Consider the following 19,665-nt stretch of genomic DNA (forward strand, 5'->3'; position numbering starts at 1 on the left):
TTTCGGCCAATAACAAATTTAATTGGCTGAGACCTTTTTTTTCATCAACTCTTGATAAAAACTCTCATAAATAGCAATGCTCCTTATATAATGAGGAAACGGTTTTACTCCTAATAATAAGGAGAGGATCACAGAAACATATGAGAATTGAGATAGAGACTCGTACGCGGAAAAGAGTATGAGCGAAAATAGAAACATGAGATAATTGCTCCATTTTCACGTGTATTAATAAAACCACAGTTAATCAATTATTAAGTGTTAATAAAACCACAATTAATTAATCAATTATTAATCATGAAAATCTCTCAAAAAAAAATTATTAATCATGAAAAAGATGAGAAGGTCCCTAACACATTTCCAGAGTTAGTTGGAGCAATATTTTTTTTTTTTTTAAAGATAAGTTACTTAGTTATTGTGATCCTCATCCTTGAATACATGGTTTTACGATGACTTTTTCACTTTAAATTATACATAAACGACTTTGCCTATAAAAATATTAAATTGAATAGCATTTAGACGGGCACTCTGTGCTTGTTTCTCCCGTCTTCTTATTGCGTTAAACCGTATAAATTACGAACAATAATTTTTATGAAGTTTTGATTAAATTATGGACTCTAACACGTGTAAATTATGAACAATATTTTATATGAAAATTAAAATTTACTTAAAATTAGAATTGTAGATATTTATGACTTTTAAATTGTAACAAACTCAATAAATCAAGATTTTCTTTTGCCCGTTTGGTTCAGCTTTGAATATAATTGATTCTGAGAGAATTGATTCTGATAGAATTGATTCTGAGAGAATTGATTTATGTTTGGATACAATTATGTAGAATTGATTAAACAAAATGATTTATGTTTGGATGCAATTATGTAGAATTGTTTTTGAATGTATAATTACTAAAATAGACATAGCTAAAGGAGAATTGATAAAGAATGAGAATTGATAAAGGGCAATAAAGTAAAATAACATGTTGTAATAATAAAATATACAAACCTATACACGTTGTTCAAGGAGAATTGATTCTAGAAAAGCTAGAAGCTAGGATTTGTAGCTTCATGGAGAATTGTTTTTGGAGGATAAAAGCAATTCTGAAAAGCTGAACCAAACACGTTGTTTTTGGCTAGAATTGCTTTTGGCACTGTAGAGAATTGATTTTGAGCTAGAATTGCTTCTCAGAAGCCAAACCAAACAGGATATAATATACTATAACAAATATACTATAACTAATATAATAGAATTGCTTCTAGAATTACTTTTAATGTCTCCAAAAATATAACAAATATACTATAAATTCTTTTTTTAAGGGAAATATAATATAAATTCTTATCTTTTTTAATAACACCAACAATATGATGGATAGACAAGTGATATCACCTCCCAAATGCATTAAACCAACAAAAATAACATCAACAATATAACATTATTATAGAAAAAAAATGTTTAAGGGTATAATTTGAATAATAAAAAATCAGTCCAAAATCTTCTAATCCTTTTATTATATACTATCGGAAAGATGGGGATTAACATGTCGGTCTATCCGCTTTCTACTATGCTACTTAATTGAAATGAAGTTTTTTTTATAGTATATAATATTTTACCTATTGTGGGGGGATAGTTCATATTTCAATTGGATTTAACTGTTTTATTTAATTAATAATTTAAATAATATTATAAAATGATCAAATAATAAATGAAATACTAATATGGCTGGAAATGGGAATTTTCAATGTAATCTTAAACATGAAAATTGGGATAGATGGTTCAAGAAGATGAAGGTGAATGTGAAAATTGGAATTGATGGTTCAAGAAGATGAAGGCGATTTTTGTTGTTCATGATGTGTATGAACATGCTGCAAATGGTGTGGAGCCTCTTCATGCATATCCATTAGATGCTCAAAGGAAAATACTCACAAGGATGCAAAGAAGAAAGACAATAAGGCATTGTTTCTCACATCCATCAATACGTTGATGCAAATGTGTTTGAAAAGACTACTAAATAGCTATGGATGTGATGCAAAGGTCAAGAAAGTAAAACTCAAAGCTTTTCATGAATTGATGAAGATAATGAATGAAGCGAAATTTGTTGATTACTTCGCAAGATTGGTGACACTCACCAATCAAATGAAGAACTGTGGGGAGGAAATGACATAAGTAGTCATAATGAAGAAAGTGTTATGTACTTTGAATTTTCAATTTGATCACATAGTTGTGAAAATTGTGGAAACAAAAGAATTAAGAGAAGTCAAGATTGAAGATCTTCAAAGCACATTTGAAGCTCATGAATTGAAGTTTGTTGAAAGAAAACATGCAAAAGAAGGTGATTAAGCACTTCTTTATAGGATGAACACTTTTTCTAAGAACTCTTGTAAAGTTTCAGATTAGGATTGTTAGGGTGTTGTGGGACGTGTAACTTTGGTTTCTTTCAAGGATCTTGGTGGTGGATCAAGGATCTAAAGCAAAAGGATGTACTTTTCACCTCGAAAGGTAATTGTGGGGGTAGTTTCTCAAACATTCAAGGTTCAAGGGGGATCGAAGCGGAGGTATATCAAAGGTAATTGCATGCAAGCTTGAGATTCGAAGACCTTGTGGCTGTTACATTTCAAGAGAGCTTGAAGATTAGATCCAGTGTGATTGCCTAGCATAGAAGATTAGGAATATAAAGAATCTTTGTAATCACAATCTTGTAAAAAAAATCATCATAGTGGAAGTCTGTAGAATAGACGTTTTCTTCTACGAAGAGATGACATACCCTTAGCTATGACGTACCCTTAGGAAGGATCAAAGCAACAAGAACTATAACTATCTCTATAAATCTCGGTGTTCATCTTTCCTATATCCTTTGTATAAATCTAATCTCATTTGCTTCTTGATTGAGATCTATAATTAAAAACTCAATTCATTCATGTATCAAATTGTTAATATTTCTAGTTGTGTGTTTGTGTTTATCAATAGGTTTGGTTTGAGATAGTTATAGTTTGTAAGTTGATTCTTGATTAATCATAATACCATTCGTAGTTGAATTCCTTGTTCATATTGAATTGGTCTTATTGCATTGTTTAGCTTTTATCATTTAAACCGTGGGCATAAATTCAATAGTCATATCATTTTCCAAGAGATTTTAGAAAACCACACTTCCACAAACCTTTTAATTGAAAAAGCTATTCACCCCCTAGCTCCCTTTGTTACCGTCATAACTCATATAGGCCAACAAACTCCACTACTTCGTCAAGATTATTTCAAGTGGTAGCCGACATTTGAATTCCAGTCATATCCAACCTCTCTTGGATTTGATCATCCAGCTTAAGGAGTGTACCAAAACTCCATTTTAATTTCCTGAAGAATTTCCACCCCCACGCGTGAAATGGAGTTCCTAATACCTGTACCCAGATTCGCCTTCCCAACAATTTTCCTCATGATGTCTACTTCTTGACAGTGGCGAAGCCCTTCGTGGGTTGGGGCGGGACACGACCCACCCAATTTTTTATTTTTTTTTAAATCAAAAACCATAGATCCATTTTGTGGGATTTTAAATAATTTTGCAACAAATTTATTTTTCGGTAGATCAACATTCTCGCAAAATGGTTTAGTGGCCCAACCAGAAAAAATTAAAATAAAAACCATATGTCCATTTTGAGAGATTTTATATAATTTTTCAACAATTTTAGTTTTCGACGGTTTCAAAAGTGACATACGTAATTTTTGTCATACTTATACTTGAATAGTTAGTGAAGGTTTACCGACCTTCTAATTTATGAGTGTTTCAAACCTCTCGTATTGTTCTTTCAACTAATTTTTTTTTCGCTAAACAGTTGTGCTAAAAAAAATAGTTTCATAATTTATATAGTAGTAATAAAATATGTAATTTATTTTTTAAAATATCATGTCCGGAGACTATAAGGGAATTCGGGTATCACTATACAACATAGGGCCCGTTTGTTACGGATTAAAATAAAAGTGATTTTGACATATAATAATTTAGAGATTATATTTTAGAGATTTTATGAAAAATCAAAATCTATTTTGCGTTTGTTTACCGTGATAAAAAATCATTTTTTTTGAAACAAATAATTTAGAGCCCGTTTGTTATAGCTTTTTTAAGAAAAAAATCAATTTTTTTGAACAAATAATTAGTTTTAAGAGTTTTGCATCCGTTTGTTGCAGATTTTAAAAAAAAAACCAGAATCTAAAAAAAAATCTAAAAACAGCTTGAAATGAGAAGCTGTTAAGAGCAGCTTCTCAAAAAATAGATTTTTTTTAGAGGAGAGAGAAAATATGATTTAAAAGATTGAACTAATTTTGTAACAAAAAATCCCTTTTATATAGTTGTATCCAAACAAACTAGATTATTTGATTAAAAAAAGTGATTTTTGTTACGATAAACAAACGTAAAATAGATTCTGATTTTTCGCAAAATCTCTAAAATATAATCTCTAAATTATTTTATGTCAAAATCACTTTTATTTTAATCCGTAACAAACGGGCCCTTAGTTTGTTTTGATTCAGCTAAATAAAAGCGATTTTTTGTTACAAAATTAGTTCAATCTTTTAAACCATATTTTCTCACTCATCTAAAAAAAAATCTATTTTTTGAGAAGCTGCTCTTAACAGCTTCTCATTTGAAGCTGTTTTTAGATTTCTTTTAGATTCTGATTTTTTTTTTTTTAAAGTTCTAACAAACAGATGCAAAACTCTTAAAAGTGATTATTTTTTTAAAATAAGTGATTTTTTTTTGTTTTGAAAAAGCTATAACAAACGGGCTCATAATTAGTTTCACTTAAATTTTCTAGGTAGCCCTCCATCAATACTGTCAATTCTCCCACAAAATTCCGAATCTAATCCCATCCCCGCACCCCACATATTTCGTAACTTTTGCTTTTGCATGTTCTCTGTTTTTTATTCTCACCACACATAAATATGATTTCAACTTTTATACAAATGCCATTACCCACTCTTGGCTCCAATTTTGCCCTATGTTGCATTTTCCCTTCAAGTTTAGCTCATTCTCCTCTTTCAAACTTTAAAGTTTATAGCTATCGTACCAAATTATATCCAATTTCTCCTAAGTTTCACCATATTTTCCACCTCTATAAACCTGACAAAGCCAAATTTGGTCCCCCTCCTATCACACTTTGTTGTTTTTCGATTTAAAATATACTGAACGAAGAAATTACCGGGGTGAGTCACGACCAGGTCGCTTTCTTTAAGACGTTTCGCGGCACTACCCTAATTGTGCAAGGTAGACTAACAACCGCGCCGCCTCCAGGATAAAACAGCCCAGATCACTGTTACGAGTACACACTGCACAGTATGTAGTCGCTCGAGAATTTACACCTCAGAATGGTTTAATCGTTCGATTAAAGCCACTCAAATATGGTACGTAACCACCCGTAATCGAAACCGAAGGGACATAAAGGAGTAGAAGCAGAAGAACGATTCGTTAACACAAATCGAAGGGAGAAAAGAGAAACGGCACAGGAAGCATCAACTGTGAGATTTGGTGTAAGAATGAGTGGGGCGAGCTCTCCTTTTATAGGCAGAGTTCGTAACAAAAACGAGTGACTTGGGGATTAAATTTGCTTAATCCTTAAGCAAACGCGTTTTGTTTCTTAATTGGATATATCCGAAAGTTTCTGGATACGCGTTTTGGATCGGGTCGGATCGTAACACATTCAATTGTTACGCGTAACGTAATGAAAAAATTAATTAATTAATTTAACATTTTCAAGTGACAAAAAAAATATATATCATTTTTTTTAATCCACGACCAAGCCCAAGCCCAGCCCGACCCGGTCGGTCGGACGGCAGCGTCGCGCGCGTGATATATATATTTCGTAAGCGTTCACCCGTTCCCGTTCACAAAAATGGGTACCCCAATGGCACACCCTTGGAGGTCCCTTAACCCATATAGAAACACTTACTAGTTGGGGTGACTCTCCAATGTGGGATATTTTTAAGTCACACCAACACACTAGTTCTTTCATAGTGTTTTCTTTCCAATTTTTCTCACTATAATTAACTAGTGTTCCAACAATCCCCCACTTGACTTCAAAATGGTTTCGTAAATCGTTTCCATAAGATTTGCTAATACACAAAGGTGTCGCCAACAACTTGAACCTTTGCATAGTGGAAGGTATTCTGATTTAACAAGAGTTGCTTACAGCATTGAACTCTATCTCAGACATAGAATCCACACACAAACCTTTTCATAGGTGTATTCTAAAAGCCCGTGCGTTTTAAGGCCTTGCACGTGTATCCCGATTTTAACGAATGCTCTAGGAATTCTGCCTCGAAATTCCATAGGACCGGCCTAAGTTCCACATTCGTATAGGTGAGTCTATCAAGGGTACTCCTGTAGCTGTGTACCCCACTCAACATAGAGTATAGATCTCATTAAGAGTTACTATTACCTCATCCTTCTTTCGCTGCAGGATCATGCTTTCTATATTCTTTCTCTCATAGCATGTTCTACCACTTCATGACTTGTTTTTACCCATTGAACCTAAGTCTTGGGATCTCTAGTCATATAGGTCGGGTTACCATCATTCAGTGGGCTATTGACATTAGTCCCATCCTACTGGATGTTTCTCGGACTTTCTCTCTATTAAGTCTTTCGTCAAAGGATCAGCTAAGTTTTCATTCATACGTACAAAATCAACTCTAACCGCTCCATTAGAGATACACTCTCTAATCATGCTGTGTTTTCGCCTTATCTGTCGTCTCTTACCATTGTAATAACGATTCTTAACCTTTGCAATAGCCGCGGTACTATCACAATGAATTAACACAACAGGTAACGGTTTTTCCCATAGAGGAATCTCAGCTAGCAAAGATCTTAGCCAACTTGCTTCTTCACTAGCAGTAGCTAGTGCTATCATCTCAGATTCCATCGTGGACTGAGCTAGGATAGTTTGTTTCTTAGACTTCCAAGAAACAGCTCCTCCAGCTATGCTAAATATATAGCCGCTGGTCGCTTTGGAATCATCCGACAAGGTGTTCCAATCTGCATCATTGTACCCTTCAAGTACAGCAGGATATTTTTGATAATGCAGTCCTAATGTCATGGTTCCTTTTGGATATCTCATGACTCTCTCAATAGCATGCCAATGCTCTTTGCTTGGCTTACTTGTAAACCTGCATAAGAGTCCCACGACATAGGCAATGTCGGGTCTAGTACAATCAGTGGCATATCTGAGACTGCCAATGATGCTCGCATATTCAGTTTGTCTAACACCATCTCCAGTGTTCTTAAAAAGTTTTACACTTGGATCATAGGGTGTGCTTGCAGGTTTACAATCAAAGTAGTTGTATTTCCATAATATCTTCTCAACGTAGTGAAACTGATCCAAGGAAATTCCTTTATCTGATCTAGTAATCTTGATGCCAAGAATTACGTCAGCTTCTCCTAGGTCCTTCATATCAAAGTTGTTAATCAACAGTGATTTCACAGAGTTTGTCCCAAATATGAGTAGATCGTCTACATATAGACATATGATAGTGCAAATATTTTTATCATACTTGTAGTAGATACATTTGTCACTTTCATTCACTTTGAACTCATTCGAAATCATTAAGTTGTCAAACTTTTCATGCCATTGCTTAGGGGCTTGTTTTAGACCATACAGAGGTCCAACTTACAGACTTTGCTTTCCTGTCCATGGACTACAAAACCTTCAGGTTGTTCCATATAGATTTCTTCTTCTAGCTCACCATTCCAAAAAGCAGTTTTCACATCCATTTGGTGTACAATTAAATTATAAACAGCAGCTAAGGAAATTAGCACCCTTATGGATGTGATTCGAGTAACTGGTGAGTAGGTATCGAAAAAATCTATATTTTCTCTTTGTCTGAAACCTTTGGCTATAAGGCGTGCCTTGTATTTATCAACAGTTCCATCATGTTTCAGTTTCTTTTTCAAAATCCATTTACAACCTATTGGTTTGCATCCTGGAGGCAGTTCAGTCAAGTGCCATGTTTCGTTGGACTGTAGAGAATCCATTTCATCATTTATGGCTTCTTGCCATAAGTCAGCATCCAAGGAAGACAAAGCTTCCTTAAGATTTGATGGATCTTCTTCTAATGTATTGACCACATATTCAGGTCCATACTCTTTAGCAGTTCTTGCTCTCTTACTTCTTCGAATTTCTGTTACATCAGTTATGATGTTCTTATCACTATCCCTAATCACCAGAGTGTGATCAGGTGTAGTGTTCATATTTGTGCCCCCACTATTACCCCCAATATCTCTTAATAGAAAGGGAAATTTCGTTTCATAGAAATCAGCGTCATTTGATTCTATGATCACCTTAGCCTTTAAGTCATAAAACCTATATGCTTTTACTGTTCAAGGCATACCCAATGAATACACATTCATAGGCTCTACTTGCTAGTTTGACTCTCTTGGGATTAGGAATCCTTACATAGGTTAGACAGCCCCATGTTCGAATGTAAGACAAATTTGGTTGTCTTTTCTTCAAAATTTCATAAGGAGAAATTTTGTTCTTAGATTTAGGTACTCTATTTAGCACGTAGCTAACAGTTAATAAAATTTTCCCCCACCAATGAGGCGCTGCACCAGAATTAAGCATGATGGCAACTACTAACTCGGTAAAGGTTCTATTTTTTCTTTCTGCTTTACCGTTCATCTCGGGAGAGTAAGGTGCAGTTGTTTCATGAATGATTCCGTGCTCTTTATAATACTCATTGGATGTGTGTGATAAATATTCAGTGCCTCTGTCACTATGATAGCGCTTGATTCTTTTATTGAATTGAGTTTCAATTTCTTTGACAAATATTTTAAACATATCAAGCGCATCACTTTTGTTTTTCATTAAATACACATTAGTGTAATCGATAAAAGTTATAAAGTATCTTTGCCTGTTTCTAGTCAATACCATCAAGTTCACATATATTAGAATGTACTAATTCAAATGGTTCGGTTTCTCTTATTACAGATTTATGAGATCCTTTTGTTATTTTTGCTTGACTACAAAACTGACATTTTTTTCAAATTCATTCAAAGATAACTTAGGAATTAAACCGAGATTGCTCATATTAGAAATGATTCGTTTATTAACGTGACAGAGTCGTGCATGCCAAATAAGAACCAACCATCAGATCCACCCACCATGTTGATTTCAGTTGTCATTGCAGTATACGGCAGCTCCTCATTTGTTGTCAAGTGAGCCTGAGCTTGAGCCGGTCTTGTGGATGGGTTTCTACACTTTTGTGTCATATGACCTGGTTGTCCGCAATTGTAGCAATTAAACGGTTGAGCAGGGTCATTCTTTGATGGTTGAGCTCTTGGGACCTTTTGAGGGTTCCCATTCTTATTCCGATTGGAATTCTTATTTGCAGAGCGGTTCTGATTCTTGAATTGTTTGCCAGTAGGCTTCAGAACAGCACCCACAGATTTCTTTTTAGTGTTGTTGTTCGAGACAGCAAACACCTATTCATTCAGTTCTTGTTTTCTTGCCTCTTCTTCAATACGAAGTCAAGTAATAAGACTTTCAAGAGAGAACTCCTTAGTCTTATGCCTAAAGGCATTCTTGAAGTCCTTCCATGCAGGGGGGCAGTTTATCAATTATCACAGCAATCTGAAACTGCTCAGGTAATTGAATTCCTTCAACAAAAATCTCATGAGCAATATTCTGAAGCTCCTGAGATTGTTCTTCGCCAGATTTCTCGCCGTTCATCTTATAGTTCAGGTACCGGCTCACATCAAATTTCTTTGAGCCAGCCTCTTCAGTGTTATATTTATTCTGAAAAGCATCCCAAACATCCTTAGTTGTCTCATGAATGAGATGCAGATCATATAGATGATCCGCAAGACAGTTCAAGATGTAATTCTTGCACATGTAATCATTTTCTTTCCAGAAAAGTATATCCTTTTCAGCCTGTTTCACCTTTTCAGCATGTTCGGCATTAATCATTTCCAACTCAGCATTAGTTGCAGATACAGAAGAATCTGTAGCCACTGTTGTCTTAATGTTACTAGTCGTTTCCATAGGAACCGACATCGATGGTATCGCAGGTATGTTGTCCTTCAAGACGTAGGCAACCTTTTTCGTAGTTAGGAAAAACATCATCTTTGTTTGCCAACGCTTGAAGTTACTACCGTGAAACTTAAACGGTTTGTTGAAATCGATAGCTATTCCAGATACGGTAATTTCGTTGTTGGTACTCATGTTTTAGAAATGTCTTAAAATTGTTGTTTTTCGATTTAAAATATACCGGACGAAGAAATTACTGGGGTGAGTCACGACCAGGTCGCTTTCTTTAAGACGTTTCGCGGCACTACCCTAATTGTGCAAGGTAGACTAACAACCGCGCCGCCTCCAGGATAAAACAGCCCAGATCACTGTTACGAGTACACACTGCACAGTATGTAGTCGCTCGAGAATTTACACCTCAGATATGGTTTAATCGTTCGATTAAAGCCACTCAAATATGGTACGTAACCACTCGTAATCGAAACCGAAGGGACATAAATGAGTAGAAGCAGAAGAACGATTCGTTAACACAAATCGAATGGAGAAAAGAGAAACCGCATAGGAAGCATCAACTGTGAGATTTGGTGTAAGAATGAGTGGGGCGAGCTCTCCTTTTATAGGCAGAGTTCGTAACAAAAAACGAGTGACTTGGGGATTAAGTTTGCTTAATCCTTAATCAAACGCGTTTTGTTTCTTAATTGGATATATCCGGAAGTTTTTGGATACGCGTTTTGGATCTGGTCGGATCGTAATACATTCAATTGTTACGCGTAACGCTTTCGTATAATGAAAAAAAATTTAATTAACCCACGCCCCGTCGGATGGCGGCATCGTCGTCGCGCGTGATATATGTATTTTGTAAGCGTTCACCCGTTCACAAAAAATGGGTACCCCAAGGGCACACCCTTGGAGGTTCCTTAACCCATATATAAACACTTACTAGTTGGGGTGACTCTCCAATGTGGGACATTTTTAAGTCACACCCACACACTAGTTCTTTCATAGTGTTTTCTTTCCAATTTTTCTCACTAGAATTAACTAGTGTTCCAATACACTTATATAGGATAAACACATCTTCCAATTCAAAATTTCCAATTCAAAATTTCTAATAGGTATTATTCTTAATAGATTTAAAAACTTTCTTGTACCAAAAAAGTAATTCTAAACATTACCATCGACACCTTTCAAACTAGAACCGACCAATGAGAACAGTTTTAGATAAATTGCATATGCAATGTTAGAGATTTGTATGTGTCAGCCATTGAAATTATAAGCAACCAAAAATTACTTTTATTTTTGTGTATCTATTTATTGACCTTTATTTTAAACTCTTATAAACAATTTTTTAAGAAATTATATAAAGGGACTTGTTAACAAGTGCTCCGGGGTACTCCTTAAAGATTACAAAAGAAGAAATTATTTTCATAAAAAGTTACCATTTAAAAGTCTTAAAGAGTGTCATGGGGGCACTCGTTAACATTTCTCTTATATAAATCGTATAAAACAAAGGAAATATATTACCCATGGCTCATGCAAATTAGCTTAAATGGGTAGTGAGTTATTTAGAGTCAGACTAATGTGTTATCCATGGCTCATACGGGTTAACATAAATGGATAGCGAGCTATTTAGAGCCGGGCTAAGAAGCTTTGTAAAACTTCAAACTAAAAATATATATGTCAAGCGCTGCAATTTATCAGATTTGACATATTAGGGTTTTGCATACTGATGTTCCTTAAAAAAAACATAATGAAAAATTGCTTTCTTTTTTAACAAGAAAGACTATAAATATTGGGAAAAGGCCATACATATAAATATAAATAAAAAACATAATGATATATTTATAATAATTAAATCCACCATCGAATTATTATTTAATAGTGATGATATATTCTTAAAATACTAAAATTAAAAACAATAAAAACGAAAATAATCTCCTAGGCTATAACATCAATAGTTAATCACTCGATCTAACTGGATTTATATATATCCATCCTAAATTGTTAATAGATTAATCCAAATGCAAAAAAGTAAACATGCATGCTATTATTTCCTAGTAAGCTAACTAGTGGCATGTTAAACCATGCAATAAAACCCAATTAGATGTTCCATTTAAATGACCTTCAGAGGTTATAAAGCTAAGAGGCTCACACACAACCTTCAACTGACGAACCCTTCGGAAATGGTCGTACCTGCCCTTATACTTGAAAGAAGTTGACACCACAATCCCAAAATCAACAGCTCCGCGAGAGAAACTATCGGCAATGTTGGTTACCACATCATTATTCACATCCATGTTGAATTGGACTCTTTTATTCACATCCTTGTTTCCTTGAGAGAAAGGGTTTAAGGGTGTGGTAGCAAGAAGGCTTTGGTTATTTTTGTTGCTGTAAATAACGTCAATAGAAACAGTGTCGTAAGATACAGGATGAAAGTCGTAGTTGGGGTTTGACACGAAGAGGGTAATATCCCATTCAGCAGTGAGTTTAGAACCGTTTATGTTAAGTGACTTGATGGAAGCTAAGTCGACTCCAAATATTGGAGTACTAGGGCCCAAGCTTTCGATGAGATCTTCCAAGAAAATAACAGAAGCGAACATAAGGATGATGAAGAAGAGTAACCCGATGCAGGCTACGCATGTGGGTTTGTTGTCTGATATTGCAATTAGAAATAAAAAAAAAAAAAAAAAAACTATGTCAATGAAAAGGAATGTAATGTATAACAAGAAGATGCGTATGGATGATAAAACAAACCATTAAATTTTTGTGCATATATAGAACAAATTTGTGCCTATGAAAATATCAGCAACTAAGTTTTATATTGATCATTCCTAAATTGGCTACCACAAAACTTATGAAAAACCGAAATAATACATATATATATATCGTATACAGGTAACTCTTAGGAGGACGTAATTTGTTTGAAGCACAATTATGGTTATTTGCTATACGTACAAGTCTAAAAATTTGAATCAGATATAAAAATTAAAAAGAGAGAGGACTAGGTACCCATGAAATCGACTGCAAAATATTCTTTCTGAAGTGTCTACTACAGAAACATCGAATAGAGTAGACTTACATAATTCAATTTAGATATACAAAGAGGCATAATAGTTTATAACCTAATTAACATCTGGTTGCTTTTGTACATAGTGTATGATTTAAATCAATATTAACATATAAGCATGTTTTCATATAAGCATATTAGAAATAATCAAGAACATTGACAAAAAAATAAAAAAATCAAGAACAGACATCATATGTTTATCGCCCTTAGAATTTATAAGATCAAAATTTAACGAATATATTAGAAATACCTTGAGCCATATTCGGTAATGATCACAAAGAGAGAATGAAAGTGGGAAAAAGGTGGTAAACCCTAATTCTCCATAAAGGCAGAAACCGCAGTCCTCAATCGTTGTCAAGCGGAATGGAAATCAGAGAGAACTCACTGACAAGATCTCTTACTTATGTAGTGAGGAAACCGTTACAGAGATATTTACTCCTAATAAAATATTACTCCCTTCTTAATGTTTGGGTGAATTTTTCGTTCCTATTTAACTATCTTTTTTATATTTAAAGGGTACAATTTGTCAATTATACCCTTTATCAAATACTTTTATCTTTTTCAGTAAAACTCTATTTGGAAAATTAAAGTTTGTTTTTTTTAAACAAAGTTTGTTTGTTTTTTTAAAACAAAATTTGTTCCAAAACAATGGTTTCAAGAAGAGTTAAAATTCTATAAATAAGATGATTAACAATTGTTAAAAATTTCAAGTGTGACTCTAGCATTAATTGAAGCCTTAACTTTGATTATAGGAGTTGAAAGAAAGTTAATTTTTTCTTAACTTTTGATAAATGTGAAGTTGAAATAAAATTTATATTGACTTACAATAATTAAAAAGATGTGCACAATATTTAGAAAATTGACAATTATTTGTTATGAGAGAGCGTGCGCAAAAAAGTAGGAATTTGTTAGAGAAAAAGATAATAATTGTTTGTTACGGGAGAAACATAACATATTAAATTTATTGAAAAGATAAAGTGTGTGAAATAGGAATTTATTGGTGGATTAAAATGGGGGTATAATAGGAAGAAAATGCGCAAAAATACACATCGCTATTTTGGTGTTAATTTTCTAAAAAGATTTTTTACGAAAAATAGGAAACATTTGCTGCACTTTCCCAAGTTGTTAATAAAACTACAATTAATCTTCCTGAATAGAAAAACTACAATTAATCAATCATTAATTATGAAGAAACAAGAAGGTCCCTAGCACATTTACTGAACTAAATCTTTATAATTTGAATATCTACTCTCTAGCGCATTTAATATTATGTACACTACCACTACAAGAATTCCCCTATTTACTAACCAATTCAAAATTGCATTGCTGAGGGATTTAGACCCTCAGTAATTATTGGCGGAATAACCCCTCAGTAACAACAAAAAAAAACCCTCAATAACGTTACTGACGGAAAAAACCCTCAATAATCAGACATTTACATTACTAATGTATAAATCCACCAGTAATGTTAATGACGAACCTGTCTCAAACTACAGGCGGAAATTTTCGGTCAATAATGATAATGAAGGACAGCTGCACATGCCTTTACATTACTGACGAACATAAATTCGTCAGTATTAAAAAAAATCCGCCGGTAATGACAAACATATTAATTAATTCAATTAAAAAAACAAAATAAGAAAATTAAAACAATCAGAAACACGTGTTTGGGTTTCATTCCAGAAAAACACACATCTAGGTTAGTTTTCCCTTCATCTCATTTCAGAAAATCATACATCCAGATAAACATATGTATTTAGTTTTCGCTCTGCTTCATCTCAATCGTTTTCCTTCATCTAGTTTGCCATCCAATCGTTCAAAAGGAGCAAAGGGCTGGTGTTGAAGAAGGAGTAAAGGGCATAACTTGGTGAAAGGGAACGGGAATTAGCAATTAGGATGATGGAAATTGACATGCAATAGAATGAGGATTGAAACCCTAGTTGATTTTCCCTTTTTATTATTGTGTTGTTACATGTGTGGATTTTCCCTTTTTGTTTAGTTAACCTGGAAATATTTATGTGAGATCAATGGGTATTGTGATATAGAGTGAGTTCTTGTTTCAGCCATACTTTTATGTTGTAATACATTGTCCACTTTAACAGATTTGAGAATGGAAATTAATTATTTACTCACAAGTTGTTTGTTTTGTGTTTGGCTCAATTGTAGTTTGGCTCTGTTTGGATAAATATTTTAAGTAATAATTAAGGAAGATAAATGTATGCTTCTGTTAAGGAATATAATTGTAGTTTGTTGTGTTTGGCTCAATTGTGATTGGCTCTGTTCAGGTTCAGAATTAGAATGTAGAAATTTTAGTGTTATTTAGGAAGATAAATGGAAAATAAACACTAATTAAGTACTAACTAAGACCATTTAAAATGGCTTCTAGATAAACATGGAAGTGCAAAGTAGGCCCTATGATTTGGAATCCTTATTACCTTAAATTTTTCTTTTAGTCTTGCCATGCTTAATCTTACTCTCTTTTGTTACTTGTAAAAGTTGTTTTGGCTAAAATGCTTGATATTTGGGGTTTAATTCAGCGAAGATAGATGAATGATAATGTCCCCTATTTATAAGAAAGCTATTCTCACTTGATATGCCCATATATATATATATATATATATATATGTATGTATGTATGTATGTATGTATGTATGTATGTATGTATGTATGTATGTATGTATGTATGTTACAAAAGTAAAATTTGAATGCACAAACCGTCTTGGACAAGTATTTGAAATCAAAGGGCTAATTTAAAATAATTTTGTTGTTTACTGAATTTGATCTTTAGATTCCCACTTTGATTTCTAGACATTTTACTAAGACTGGTAGGGAGCAACCTATACATATACCTCTTATGAGGTATGTAAAGTCTTTCTGGAAACTTACCCAGCCAGATCAAATTACTGACTGTTCGCATCATATTTTGTCGAGCTATTCCCATTCATCTTCTGGTCTTAAGCACATTTTTTTAGCTACATTCAGTCCCTTTTTAAAGATTAGTTCCCCAGTTAATCGAGTGTGTTTCTCAAATGCCTCAAACAGCAACAGAGTAATCACATTCAGATCTTCTATATGTTTCTGCTGCAAATTTGAGTTGTTTGTAACAGTTAGAGAGAACCATGTTCCTTTCATAACCAGATTAAATTTTTAATTCCAAAGATTAGTTCCCCAGTTAATCGAGTGTGTTTCTCAAATGCCTCAAACTGCAACAGAGTAATCACATTCAGATCTTCTATATGTTTCTGCTGCAAATTTGAGTTGTTTATAACAGTTAGAGAGAACCATGTTCCTTTCATAACCAGATTAAATTTTTAATGCTACATGCTATATTAATGTTTAAGTTTAGCAAGTTTTTATGCTTCTGTTCATAAGAAATAATGCAAATTGACTTTGTCAATCTTGAAGAATTAAACATATAGATAGTAGATAGACAATTATCTCTTGGCTAGATTTATAGATGTTTTTAATTCAATTAAACAGAATACATGTTTCTTTGCATTTGCTATATATACATGTTTTTAATTTATACATGTTTCTTTGTACATCTAGTTTCAGATACAAGAAAATCCTAAAAATACGGGGATAGGAGGAAATATGAGCGGAAGATCATCAAGAGGGAGACCAGGATCAAATTTGCACGAATATTATGATAATTAATTTATTTTGTTAGTTTTCTAGATTATACGAATATTAATAAAATATTTATGATTTTGTAAGAAAACTATTTATGGATTGTACAAATATTATGATGATATATCGTTTAATTAATTTGTGTGTTATTAAATTAAAGTTTTATTTCTTTAATTTATTTGTGTTGAATTAATTGTATTTCTTTATTAAAATTAAAAAGTAGGAAGGGATCACAAAATTTTCAAAAAAAGTGTGCAGTGCATTACTGAGGGATTCTTCCGCCATTAATAATGTGATGAATCTGATAAGTACATTACTGATGGATTATTCTGTCAGTAAATACAGACGGATTTTTTTGCCAGTAATTACTGAGGGAATAATCCCTCAGTAATGCTTTGTCAAAGCTTCTTCACCATTACTGAGGGAAAATTCCGTCAGTAACATTAATGACGTCAGTATTACTGAGGGATCTTTTTCCTCAACAAATCCGCCAATAATGTGTATTACTGAGGGATTTGATACACTACTAAGGGATTAAATCAGCCAATAATAATCAAAATTCTTGTAGTGTACTTCCAAACTAATAGTTAATTTGATAAAATAACAATTATCTTTCTTTTAATAATTGTGTTTCTCAATATGTATGTAAAAACATTAAACAACATGTTTTATAATAGAGGGATTATCTAAGTCTTTGGGAAAATCTGTATGATATACGAGAATTTCTAATAGTGATTAGCCAGGTATCTGACCCCCTCGTATCATAGTAAAAACCAATTCATGTAAGATTTTAGCGTTTTGCGAACCTCACTTGATTTCTACCAAACCATATAGTGTTCAGAAGATTAACCAAAACAATTGTGATCACAATCTTGCACTGTGGGGACCAAGACCTGTCACATAGCTTCCAAATATCTTCCATGGAGATGAATTGCATAACCATGTTAAGTGAATTCGCAAACCAAGACCATAATCTCACTGCAAATGAACATTGAAAAAACAAGTGAAAAGAACTTTCTACATTAATAAGACAAAGAGAGCATATTGATTGCACTTGGCACCCTCTCATTGCCAAATTCTCATCAGTGCAGATCTTTCCATGCATCAATTTCCAAATAAAGATTTGGTAGGAGGAATTGTATCAGAATTCCAAATTGTTTTAGCTCAATGTAATTCTTGGAACTGCTCAACCCTAAAACAATAAGCTTCCATCAATTGCAAGTCACTAGAATTTGAATGTTTCCAAAAAAGAGAATCAGGTTTATTCTCCAAAGGAATAATGACATGATTCAAAATTTGAGGTAAAGAAGGAAAAAGCTGAATTAGTTGTGGAGGAAAGTTCCAGTAATTGTTATGCAGATAGTCATTCACAGTGAAAACCGGTCTCTAACTGAGAGCATTAGGCAAGTTAAAGATAATCACCCTCGAAACTAAGAAAATTTCATATATCTACTAAGAAAATTTCTTCTCCTCCTATGCCATAAATATATAAAAACAATTTTTTCAATTATCTTATGTCATAGATATAGGAAAACATTTTATTCTCATCTCTTTTGATCTCATTAACTTTCATATAAATTAAAAAAAAATTAATAGAAACACTGCATTATTGTTGCTATTTTGAAAATAATCATGAGTTTTCAAAATTTTATCCTATCGACTTTTTCATATCGGTACACACAAATATTCTTCCGCATTTGTAAACACATAAAATCCGCATATGTAAGCACATAAAATGTTTAACAGATTTTTACATATTAAGTAAGAAAAAAAGTATTTCATAGCTACTATAATGTTGATATTTAGAACATAGTCATCAGTTTTGAAAAAAGTTAACATATTAATTTTCTAATATCAATACATGAAATTTGTTTCAGCAGATATAAGTACATAAAATCTGCAACAATTACCGTGTAAATTAATATTTAAAAGTGTTTTGCATATAAAATCATTTTTTTAATAGAAACAATACATTAATGTTTCTTTCTTTTAAAAAAAAAAACTAATGTTGATATTTTGAAAATAGTGTAAGCAAATAAAATCAATACATAAAATATAAAATATTTAGTGTGGTGCAAATATTTAATGGTGTTTTTTTATATAAAATAATAAAATATTTTATAGAAACCATACATTAATGTTGATATTTTAAAAATAGCTATGGCTTTTAAAATTTTATCATATTAACTTTGTCAAATCTTGCTAAAAAAAAAAACTTTGTCATATCGGTACATTAAAACTTGTCTCTATAGATATCATTAAATTAGGAGACACATGGGGGGATTCCTCTACCATTCTATAAATTGAGGCCCAATAAGTGTCTTCTTCATCAAATTCATTCAAGTCAAAGAAATTTCGCAATAGCATAGCTATGGATGTTGCAACTTCCAACAGGTTTTCCGCAATTGATGCGAAAATGCGTCAAATACAACAGACGATTCAAAACGGCCGGAGAACCCTCAATTTATTTTTTAAAATACTTAAATCCACTACATACACGATGGAAATATATAACGATGTTTTACATATAAAATAACAAATTATTTAATAAAAAATACTACATTATTGTTGAAAATAGTCACAAGTTTTCAAAACTTTCTCATATCAATATTTAAAAAATTATGTCCCTCCATAATTTTGTTTTCCTTTTTTTATATATGAATTTGCGCACTTAAAAAAAATGTCCTAACTAATATAAGAAAGTTAGTAAGGTTTTTATTTACTTTTTCACCCTTTAAGATTCAAAAATATATCCCTCTCTCTATCTATCTATCTCTCCATTCTCGTTCATCTTAAAATTTACTCTCACTTAACCATATTATATCAACAACTATTATGTTCTTCAAGAACAAAATTCATTCCCTTACCAAATTTCTATAACTTAAAAGCTTAATCCTTCATAGGTTTGGAAATAACCCTCTCCAGTCTCTTTCCTCTATACCATCATATTTCTGCTTTCTGCAATAACTCTACCCC

General features: G+C 32.8%; 1 protein-coding gene across 1 annotated transcript; it reads right to left on the reverse strand.

Annotated features, from left to right (window-relative positions):
- Positions 1–11,844: 11,844 nt before the first annotated feature.
- On the reverse strand, positions 11,845–13,455 carry LOC146926039 (uncharacterized). The gene is made up of 2 exons (XM_085708070.1): positions 13,310–13,455; positions 11,845–12,645 (listed from the first exon to the last, which is right to left on the reverse strand). The coding sequence occupies exons 1-2, from the start codon at positions 13,317–13,319 to the stop codon at positions 12,059–12,061; spliced, it is 597 nt and encodes a 198-aa protein (XP_085564196.1). The 5' UTR covers positions 13,320–13,455; the 3' UTR covers positions 11,845–12,058.
- Between the last annotated feature and the right edge of the window lie 6,210 nt (positions 13,456–19,665).

This window comes from Medicago sativa, chromosome 4 (assembly GCF_051527215.1).
Source record: "Medicago sativa cultivar Bolivia chromosome 4, Bolivia_mono, whole genome shotgun sequence".
Taxonomy (NCBI): Eukaryota; Viridiplantae; Streptophyta; class Magnoliopsida; order Fabales; family Fabaceae; genus Medicago; species Medicago sativa.